Raw genomic sequence first — 12028 nt, forward strand, 5'->3', positions numbered from 1 at the left:
GGATTTAAACCAGGTACAGGAGTACAAGCAAGGAATACAGTCTAAGCAGGGAGAACAAGAACACACCCCTCAGGTCCAGTACACTAGACAAGTTCAGAGCTTCTGAACCAATGTTGGCAGGAAAGCACCTATGTGGATGGTGTGCACTGAGCTTCAGGTAGGTAGGTGGGCTCACTTTACTCACAACACTCCTGACACCAAATGTGTGGCGTTTTTTCTTGCACCAGTCCTGGCACGACCTGCCAGGGGTTATTGTGAGGCGCCACGGGCTCAACGGTTGGATCCAACAAGACTGGTGTCGCTCCTGGGGCGCCTGGGTGGCTCAGTCGCTAAGCGTCTGTCTTCGGCTCAGGTCACGATCCCAGGGTCCTGGGATCGAGCCCCGCATCGGGCTCCCTGCTAGGCGGGAAGCCTGCTTCTCCCTCTCCCACTCCCCCTGCTTATGTTCCCTCTCCCGCTGTGTCTCTCTCTGTCAAATAAATAAATAAAATCTTTAAAAAAAAAAAAAAAAAGACCGGTGTCGCTCCAGACACCAGCTGCACATCCGGGTTGCCGTCTGTACTTCTCACCAACGGGTTGTGAATTTGGGGGTTTCCACACTGCCCTCCTCAGGTTTGAAAATTCCCTAGAACAACTCACACAACTCAGAACAACACTTACTAGCACCGGTTTACTTTGGAGGATACAACTTAGAAATGGCTGAAGGAGAGATACACAGGAGAAGGTAAGGGAGAGGTGTATGGTTCACCACCTTCCCCACACCTAGATGTGTTCACCAACCTGAACCCCATCATTTAGGAGTCTTTATGATTGATTGATTAAACCACTGACCACTGGATATGAACTGAATTTCCAGGCCCTCTCCCCTCCCTGGAGGTCTGGGGGTAGAGCCACAAGTTCCAACCTTCTAACTACAAGGTTGGTTCCTCCGTCAAGTGCCTTCCAGAAGCTATCTAGAGACCCCCAGCTACCAGTCATCTCATTAGCATACAAAAGACACTCATCTCTGCAGAGATTCCAAGGATTTGGGGAGCTGTGTGCCAAGAACCCAAAGACCAAATCATTATTATGCCACAAAAGGGTAAGTTTACGCTGCTTTTTAGAGTGAAATAATTTCTGTAGATATTCATGGACTACAACTACAGTGGTAATGACTGTGACGTCCAGTCGGTTCTAACAGCCTTTGTCATACAATAAACGTTAACTCCTTTCTCCCTCTTCCCATCCCTTTTATCCTCACTTGCTTCTTTACCACCTGACATGTCTGAATCTGTACTTTTAATCAGAGTTAAATCAGAGTTAATCAGTTGGTCTTTGGTCCTTGCTCCAGCCAGAATCAAATCTAACCATTTCCTACATAGTACCTGCCCCTGACCAGAAAAAATACAAAGGAAACTTCTGAAAAGTCAAAGCCTCACATTCAAAAGTCAGTCATTTGTTGAGACAACTGGCGCACTGACCTTGATCAACACCTCAGCCCCTGCCCAGTCTGGACCCATTATTGGACACCTTGAATTCCATGACCTGCTCACTCTTTCATAATTTAAATGACTTTCTGACTTGCACGACACTAGTCCTCTGAAAAATACTCAAACGTCAACATTTATATGCCTGCCTCTCTAATCCAGTTCCTACCTAGTGCTTCAAGTTCTGCTATTTCTTTGTCTCCTTCTGACCACCAGCACAAGTTGTCCATCTTTGCAGTATTTAACTTAAAACAACTCGACAAAGAATAATTTAAACCAATTATTGTTCCAGTATGGGATTATGTTTCTTTTTTTTCCCTTGACTACTTTTTTTTTTTTTTTGGGGAAATTGGGCAAATTTTTTATTTTTTTTATTTTTTAAAAAGATTATATTTTTATTTATTTGAGAGAGAGAGTATAAGCAGGGGGAGAGGTAGAGGGAGAGGGAGAAGCAGACTCCCTGCTGAGCAGAGAGCCCACTGCAGGGCTTGATCCCAGGACGAGCTTCCCAGGATGCCCCTACATGTTTCTTTTAAAATTGTTTTTGTGGGGTGCCTGGGTGGCTTAGTCAAGCGTCTGCCTTTGGCTCAAGTCATGATACCAGGGTCCTGGGATAGAGCCCCGCGTCAGGCTCCCTTCTCAGCGGGGAGTCTGCTTCTCCCTCTCCCTCTGCCTTCTGTTCCCCAAGCTCTCTCTCTGTCAAATAAATAAATAAAATCTTTGAAAAAGTAAAAAATAAAACTGTTTTTTTAATATGTATTTCCATATAGTAACACAAAGAACCAGATCTCATATGATAAACAGGTTGTTAGTAAATTAATCTACCTCTATGAAGTCTATGACTGAAGTCCACTGTAATTCAAGAAAGCAAAGGGTGCAAATTTACTAGTTGAATAACAAAGTACCACTGGCAGACATAGTTCTAAAATTTTATAATAAGAAACATGATATATGTGTAGCATTTCTTTGTTATGGAAGCATGCTTTTCCTCACATAGGCAGAGAAAGAAATTCTAACAGCATAACTGAATGCTGAGTTTAAAAGTTGAGTTTTAAAAAAAACAACAGTTTTTTGAAAGATGGCTGCCTGCTACTCCTACCAACAAACATTACTCAGAAAAGTCTGTCAGCAAAGTTACTGGAACTACGACATTGAATAATATAACAGAATGAGGAGTGGAAGAGGGTTCAAGAGGGCAGAATAATAAGATCCTGAGCTCACCTCTTCCCACAAACACAACAAACTGAACGGACCTAGAAACTGGATGAACAGAGCCCCCACAACAAGGGACAGCATCAAGATGAGTGGAAGAGGCAAGGATACAGTCTTGCTAAGGAAAAAAACCAAACCCCTGGAGCAACATTCCATGGTCAGAACAGACCTCAAAGGAATGTTATCTCCCTGAGGAGAGTTTCAAACTCCACATCCAACAACCCAACCCTTAGATAATTCATGAAGAGATGAGCTTCCCAAACATCTGGCCTTAAAAACCAGTAGGGAGTATGTCCAGGAAAACTACAAAACTGTAAAGAAAGGAAACCCCATTCATAAAGGGCTTGCACACAAACTCAACTCAGAAACCAGTACAAATGGTTCCAAATCAGATCAAAAACCATATCAAAAAGATCAAAAGCCAAATAAAAAAGCACAAAGACCACAGGTAAAGTAGGCCTACTTACTAATCTTGGAGCACTTGCTGAAGAGGATTGGGTGGGGGGGCGTGCCTCTAATCTCCCTGAGAAGTAAGACACTGGTGACAGCCATTTTTGCTATCTTGTTCTGCCCTGCTGATGCTGGAGCTGACAGACACCATTTTGAAATCCTCTCTCTAGAATGTAAATGCCAGGGTGCACAAGCCACTGAGAGCCCCATACAGCCCTGCCCCTCAGCAGAGCCTTGCAGTCTATAGGACTCCACCTACAGCACACCTGTAGCCATCAGGAATAGGCTGCCAGCTAACCAGGCAGGGGAGGGAAGCCAGCCTCACCCAAGAGGGCACCTGCAGCTGTCCAAGGGGCTGCCACAAGAGGAGGACGCACAAAGCCCACTCAGGGAACACTCCTGAAGCACCTGTGTCTGGGTACCAGGGTAAGAGAATTGCACTACTGTGCCCTGTAGGACATCTCTTACATAAGGCCACTCCTTCAACACCAGATGTAGATGAACTACCTAATACACAGAAACAAACACAGTTAGGCATAATGAGGAGACAGAAGAATATGTTACAAACAAAATAACACAAAACATCAGAAAAAGAACAAAATGGAAATAAACAATTTATCCAATAAAAAGTCCAAAGTAGTTGCCATAAAACTGCTCATCAAACTCGAGACAAAAATGGATAAACACAGTGAGAACTTCAACAAAAAGAAAATATATAAAAGTTCCAATCAGAGCTGAAGAATAACAGAAATAAAAATACACTATAGGGAATAAACAGCAGATTAGTAACACAGAAGAAAAGAGCAGTGATCTGGAAAACAAGGAAGTAAAAATCACCCAAACTGAACAACAAAAAGAAAAAGGAATTTTAAAAATGAGGATAGTTTAAGGGACCTGTGAGCTAACAGGTGCACTAACATTCCCTTTATAGGAGTCCCCAAAGGAGGAGAGAGAGAGAAAGTGGCAGAAAATTTATTTGAGAAATAATAGATGAAAACTTCCCTCATTTGGCAAAGGAAGCAGACATCCAGATCTAGGAAAAAGAGAATCCCCAAAACAATGAACCCAAAGGGATCCACACCAAGATACATCATAACTAAAATGTCAAAAATTAAAAAACAAAGACAGACTCTTAAAAGCAGCAGAAAAAAAATTAGTTACATATAAGGGAATCCCCATAAGGCTATCAGCTGATTTCTCAGCATAAAGTTTGCAGGCCAGAAGAGAATGAGTGACACAATACATTCAGACTGCTTACAATCAAGAATAATCAGCAAGGTTATCATTCACAACTGAAGGGGAAGATAAAGAGCTTCCCAGAGAAGCAAAAGTTAAAGGAGTTCATCACCCCTGACCTAGTTTTATAGTATTAAACAGACTTCTATTAGCAAAAAGGAAAAGGCCATAATAAGAAGTAAAATATATGAAAGAAAAAAATCTCACTAGTAAAGGCAAATATATAGTAAAGGTAGTGGATCAACCACTTACAAAGCTAGTCTGAAGGTTAAAAGATAAAAGTAGTAAAATCAACTATATCTATAATAGTTAAGGAATACATAAAATAGAAAGATGTAAAATATGATGGCATAAACATAAAATGCTGCAGGGAAGAGAGAAATGTTTTGGAATGTTTGGAATTTAAGCAACCACCAACTTGAAATAGACTGTTACATACATAGGTTATTATAGACAAATCTCATGGTTACCACAAACCAAAAACCTGTAATAGATACACAAAAAGTAAAGAGGAAGTAATCCAAGCCTAACACTGAAATAATCAAATCCCAAGAGAAGAACAAAGAATTACAAAAACAATTAGAAAACAAATATCAAAACGGCAAGAAGTACACATGTATCAATAATTACTTTAAATGAAAGTGGACTAAACAATCCAAGCAAAACACATAGCATGAATGAATGGATAAAAAACAAGACCCATCTATAAGCTGACTACAAGAGATTCACTTCAGACCCAAAGACAAATACAGACTGAAAGTACAGGGCTATAAAAAAATATTCCATGCAAATGAAAACAAAAAGAAAGTAGGGGTACCAATACATGTAGGACACAAAACAGACTTTAAAACAAAGGCTGTAATAAGAGGCAAAGAAGGATATTAAATAATCATAAAGAGAATCATTATAATAGTAACAATAGCAGGGGACTTTAAAACCATATTTACATCAGTGGATAGATCATCCAGACAGAAAATAATGTAATAAGAGCAAACACCACATCAAACCACATGGACTTCATACATACAGAATATTCCATCCCCAAACAGCAGATTACACATTCTTCTCAAATGTACCTTTAACATTTTCCTGGATAGATCATGTTAGGCCACAAAAGAAATCTCAATAAATTTAACAAGACTGAAATCATATCAAGCTTTTCTTCCTATCACAACAGTATGAAACTAGAAATCAATTATAAGTAGAAATCCATCACAGGAAGAAAACTGTCCACTTATGATAAATGAATGGATTAAGAAAATGCAGTGTACACACACACACACACACACACACACACACACACAGAGAGAGAGAGAGAGAGAGAGAGAGAGAGAGAGAGAGAGAGAGAGAGAGAGAGAGGAATATTACTCAGTCATAAAAAAGAATGAAATGCCATTCATGACAACATAGATGGTCCCAGAAGGTATTATGCTAAGTGAAATAAGTCAGACAAAGACAAATACGGTATGATTTAACTTGTATATGGAATCTAAAAAACAAATGAACAAACAAAACAAAACAGAAACAGAGATTTGATGGGTGCCATAGAGAAGGGGATAAGGGTAATGAATAAAGTGAGAAAGATTAACTTTCCAGTTATAAATGAGTTATGGGGATTAAGTTATGGGGATTAAATAAATTATAAACAAGATAAAATAAATTATCAATAAAACATGGAATGTAAGGTACAACACGAAGAATATAGTTAATAATATTGTAACAACTTTGTATAACCACAGATGGTAATGCCTTATTGTGGTGACCATTTTCTAATGCATATGAATATTGAATCACTGTGTTGTACACCTGAAATACAGTATTATGTATCAATTATAATTAAGTAAAAAAAAAAATTAAGCCAGTCACAAAGAAAGAGAGGATGAAGAGTATACCACTAAAAATAGAACCAAAGGAGGAAGTCAAAATGTTTATTTCCTATTACAGACCCAAAGATAAACATACACACACACACACACACACACATATATATATATATATATATATATGCTTTATCTTTATATTCATAAAGTCTTCTAAGGAGAATAAAATCTTTGCTCTTGGCCATTTGGAAAGTACTGCTATCTAGAGTTAGTTATCCAATAATCTGTTTCTTCAGAAGAATTAACTTCAACTATAAACCCAGACTGTTGCAACATGAAAACTGTTCCAGGAATCAGGGATGTAGTCCAGTTCTGCATGGATAAATTCAGTTTTCGGCATGTCTACATCAGCTGTCAACTGTGGAGTAATGGAGCTGTCCACAGAACTCCTTAAATAGCTGAAAATATGAAGCAAAACGATTCTGGACTGCCCACAGATTTAATTTATTTAGAGTCAGTAGCAACCCAAGATGATTAAAAACTTTTTTAATTTGGTTTGAGTAAATCCAAATGTTCTTTTTTTTTTTTTTTTTTAAAGATTTGAGAGCACTTGAGAGCATGAACCAGGGAAGGGGCAGAGAAAGAGGATCTCAAGCAGACTCCACACTGAGTATGGAGCCTGACATGGGGACCGATCCCATGACCCTGAGATCATGACCTGAGCTGAAATCAAGAGTCGGTTGCTCAACAGGCTGAGCTACCCAGGCACCCCAGATCCAAGTATTAATTCTTGACCACAAGTAGCCATGTGATTGCTGGCTTTCTGGTAAAAAAATGTCTTAATAAAAACTTTTCTTTTTAATTTATATTAAAATCATAATCTTTTTGTTTCACAAAAATCAGACTGTTTAAACAGTTCTGGATAAGTCACATAATTCATCCTTTATCAAGATGCAAATCCCCAAAAGGTGCAAAAATTTTCAAATCAATAAATTAATAAAATTCAAAAGGAAAACTGAAACTAACAATTACAGCATGACTGCTTGCTTATGTAGGTGGGCCCTTTAATCTAAGCATTTACTCTTCTACCCAAAAGCAATTTTTCAAAAAAGCATGGAAATATGCATTGAACAATTATTTTCCAGTCAAATTTATACCCCCCAAAAATATTTTTAAAATGCAACTAGATATATTTTTTACATTGTTTTTATTTTTCTTGAACCACCAAAAAGAATGCATATTTCCTCCAAACACTTGATGACATACTTCAGTTCAGGTAGCCCACTGAAGATTTCTTTGCGGCTTAGTTCAGAAATTCCATTTCCAAGGAATACTTTTGTTCCATCAAATTCTTTGGCTCCTTTCTTACATTTGCCTTTTATATCAGAGTATACAGAAATAACATCTCCAGCTTTCATAACTAGAAAGAAGAAAATCAGATTATACTTATTAGACTATATTTTGGTATAAGAATAGTGAAAATTCTTTAAGCTAGACTAGGGACATCTAAGGGCATCAATTGTGGGCATGAAGAGGTCTAAACTGGCTCACTATCTCAAAATAATCCCTTATAGAAAATATGACTTTTTACTTTTAAATGTTCCATCACAATATATCTAACTGAAGACTTTTTTCCTAGGAGAACAAAAAAATACAAATCTTCAAAACATCCTATCTAAACTGGAACTCTTTAGCTAAGCAGAAAATGAAGGGTATCTCCTATTTATTTTTTCCAAACCTAACATTCCCTAAACAACTTCATATAAATTTTGGTATCTTTGGCTCAATCCTCAAAGTTCTAAGTTCCCCTTAAAAAGATTCATCAAAAATGTACACTAAAATCCCTCAAAGAAATGTTTCTAAATCGCCTAACCCTATTGTTATTTCTTTGCAGGTTTCCTATTATAGCAATTAAGACAGAGATTTTAGTAAGTACATTCATTCATATATGTGTGTGCATGTGTGTATATACATGAACATGTGTATACGTACATACATGTACCTACGTATATATGTGTATATATACACAGTGTATGGAGTTGATTCTTACAGCTAATTAAGTCTAGGTTTTTGTAGCCATTTCATTAAATTATTTTCAGTAACCAATCCCAGGGACTTTAATAATGGGGAACTCTATCCCACTTTCATGTTCTTAGACCTAGCCTGTCATAAATTTGTCTAGCCCATTAACTTGGTAACAGTAGTGAGCAGTCTATCAACTAGAGCTAGAAGGACTGTTCAAATCGCATAGATCAGAGGTCAAAGAACTTTTCCTATAAAGGGCATGTGAATTCCTTAGGCTTTATGAGCCACATAAGGTCTGTTGGCATATTCTTCTTTGTATTTTTCTTAAATAAGCTTTTAAAAATGGAAAAACCATTTTCAGCTGTGAGCCACACAAAAACAGACATAGGCCAGATTTGGCCAGCGGGCAGTTTAGCACACCCGAATGCACATCAAATTATTTCACAGATAACATAACTAAAGCCCACAGACTGAATAACTTCCCAATAGAGCAAAACACATGTCTTGATTTCAAGCCCAATAAATTAAGACTGAACCACAGTGACTAACTTATTAAGCATATGTCATCAACTGAGTGAGTAAATTAAGAATACTGGCTTTTATTTCAATATTAAGATCCCAAGTTCAGAAGGTTACCCTCACAAATGACAACAGAAGTCTGAGGGCAATGGAGTTAAGAATACAAAATAAAATTTCACTGACATCTTACACTCTATTAATCAGGAATGATCCTCTAAACATCATCTCACACTCTTTTATGGAAAGAAAAAAACTGGCAAAGAAACCACATATGGATGCCCAATTTGTGAGACCATATCAGATAAATCTCTTTCTGGCTATGCCAAATGTAAAACTTGAAAAATATCTGGGGGCGCCTGGGTGGCTCAGTTGTTAAGCGTCTGCCTTCGGCTCAGGTCATGGTCCCAGGGTCCTGGGATAGAGCCCCACATCGGGCTCCCTCCTCGGTGGGAAGCCTGCTTCTCCCTCTCTCACTCCCCCTGCTTGTGTTCCCTCTCTCGCTGTGTCTCTCTCTGTCAAATAAATAAATAAAATCTTTAAAAAAAAAAAGAAAAATATCTGATAAAAGTAAATTTGAAATACATCTGAATGATAGTTTAATACATTTTCCACTTGATAATGTATACAGATTTTAAAGAATCTTTTCTCGTACAGAGAGGCTGAAACATTATACTTACGTTTTGAAGCTGACACAATTCCTGGAACATAGACATGGGCTCCTCTTAACACCGCATTGCCACATTGTGCTCCAACAACTGCTTCACAATGTTGTTTTTTTATATTCTTCCTAGGGATGTAAGATGAGCAATTTTAACAGAGTAATACACCTCCAACCCCTACCAAACTTTTTAATGTTCCAATCTAAACCCTAAATAACCTCTTTTCTCCTGACTGTCCCAAGATAATGCCAACGAATGAATAAATAAGAAAAAGCAAGCAGAAAAAAAGAAGGATAAATATAGAGGAAGTAGTTTAGAGAGGGAGATGGGGCACACTTGAGGGGAAAAAAAAAATAGAAAGAGGTCTATCTGGTAGAAGGCAATAAAGTAGCACCAAAAACTGCTTAATCATTTAAAGAGCACTGCTGTTTCCATAATAGCATTAGAAGGAAGAAAAATAAAGTCCTTACCTTCAAAGACTAAAACAGACAATATACAAGGAATTCAAAAGCATCTCTAAAATGGTGTACTGCTGTGTGGTCAACTATTCATATTTTATTTATTTTTTTATTATTATGTTCAATTAGCCAGCATATAGTACACCATTAGTTTTTGATGTAGTGTTCAATGATTCATTACTTGCGTATAACACCCAGTGCTCATCACCACATGTGCCCTCCTTAATACCCATCACCCGGTTACCCAATGCCCCCCCCGACACACACACCCTTCTATAACCCTCAGTTTGGTTCCTGGAGAGTCCAGAGTCTCTCAACTATTCATATTTTAACCAGAAGAAGATGTCTTTTACTTTTCCTTTACTGTCCAACTTTTTTGGGTGTTTTCCAATTTCTCACCTTCCATTCATTCCTTAGACCACTAACAACTGAGTATCACTTCTAATACACAGAAAGACTTTTTCAAAAGTCAGGGGGTGCCTATGTGATCAGCCCTAAATAAAGACCTTAAGCACTGAGTCCCTCATGCATGTTCGTGGTTGGCAACATCTCACATGTGTCGTTACAACTCCTTGCTGGGGGAACGGAGCGTGTCATATCTTCCTTCCGTGATCTCCAGATAGTCCTATCTCACTGAGCTTCTCAGTTTTGTACCACTTGTTTGTCTCTCACGTTCTCACTGCTCATTCCCTATCTACTTCTTAAAGAGTTCCATTCCCCCATGTTCCAAAACATGCTGCATCTCTTCTCACCTTGCATTCTACTCTTGGCGACCTCAGGCTTTCAATAATCACTTAGAAAACGATCTGTATATTCTCATGTTTGACCACTTGGGTAGCATGAATCTGAATTCCAAACCTTTATGAGGTATGGAACTACAGTTCCACAATCACAGATTTGTTTTCTTCAATCCAGACTTTAAGACAAGACAGATCCAAGGGTGCCTGGGTGGCTCAGTCAGTTAAGCGGCTGCCTTCAGCTCGGGTCATGATCTCGGGGATCGAGCCCCGCATCAGGCTCCCTGCTCAGCAGGGAATCTGCTTCTTCCTCTCCCTCTCCCCCCCCGCAACTTGTGCATTCTCTAATAAATAAAATAAATAAATAATAAAATTTGAAAAAAGATAAGAGAACTCCAACTCCTTAATTATTGTCTTGCACTGACTGCTGGATATTTCTCACCTCCTAGTGTTCATACCCTGTTATTTCCTACATTAAAAGGAAAGCCCCTAGGGGGTGCCTGGATGGCTCAGTCATTAAGCGTCTGTCTGCCTTAGGCTCAGGTCATGATCCCAGAGTCCTGGGATTGAGCCCTGCATCAGGCTCCCTGCTCAGCGGGAAGACTGCTTCTCCCTCTCCCACTCCCCCTCCTTGTGTTCCCTCTCTTGCTGTCTGTCAAAAAATAAATAAAATCTTAAAAAAATAAATAAATAAAAGGAAAACCCCTAAATTTAGAACACTGACCACCTCCTCTCCCACATCTCCTAATCCCCAAATATTAGCTCTGTTTTCAGTTACTCTTCATTCCAACCCCTAAATATCTCACTTATATTCTCAATCACTCAGTTGTGCATTTTATGGCCTTATTTTTTATTTAGTATTCCTAGGTGTCTGTAGCAGAAACATTTTCAGGTTATCTAGATTACCACATCGTTGGAAATAAAACACTCTGAAATGATTTCCTAATTTATTTCCAGTCTTAGAATTTATCTTTTCAAATTTTTTGGACTGTAACCCACAGAAATGCACTTAATATCACAACTCAGGACACGTGTGTATGTATGTATGATACACACATGCATTTATACACACTTATATTTACATCAAATGTTTCATGAAACACCTTCAGTATGTACAGTGCAATATGATACATTATGAAATACCCATTTCTTTTTTAAAAAATGCTAAAAAAAGACATTAAATTGATTTTACAACCTACTAGTGGATCATGATCTCCATGCAGTTGGAAAAATAGCTTTATGCTACTACCAGTATTCTTTGGCTCCTATTCTTTGGTTCTAAGCAAAAAACTAAACATTCCTTACTTAAAAAAAAAAAAAAAAATCTTTTACACTTCACAGCTTGCCTCTCCCAACTTCTTCAATCTCATGTTTCACCACCCTCTCTGAAAAAGCAACTAAGTAGCCAAACCTGATCACTTTGTCACGAGCCACCTTACATTTTCA

At 38.2% G+C, this 12028-nt stretch overlaps 1 protein-coding gene across 3 annotated transcripts in view; it reads right to left on the reverse strand.

The window, feature by feature from the left end:
- Nucleotides 1–12028, reverse strand: part of NSUN6 (NOP2/Sun RNA methyltransferase 6) — a 57921-nt gene that overhangs the window by 27644 nt on the left and 18249 nt on the right. For all 3 annotated transcript variants that reach the window (XM_081820707.1, XM_081820705.1, XM_081820706.1), the window contains 2 exons: nt 9406–9515; nt 7451–7604 (listed from right to left, as the gene is read on the reverse strand). In XM_081820707.1, coding sequence (XP_081676833.1) covers nt 7451–7604; nt 9406–9515 — 264 coding nt within the window. The remainder of the gene's footprint in view (nt 1–7450; nt 7605–9405; nt 9516–12028) is intronic.

This window comes from Leptonychotes weddellii, chromosome 5, assembly GCF_054177405.1.
Source record: "Leptonychotes weddellii isolate Sample4059 chromosome 5, ASM5417740v2, whole genome shotgun sequence".
Taxonomy (NCBI): Eukaryota; Metazoa; Chordata; class Mammalia; order Carnivora; family Phocidae; genus Leptonychotes; species Leptonychotes weddellii.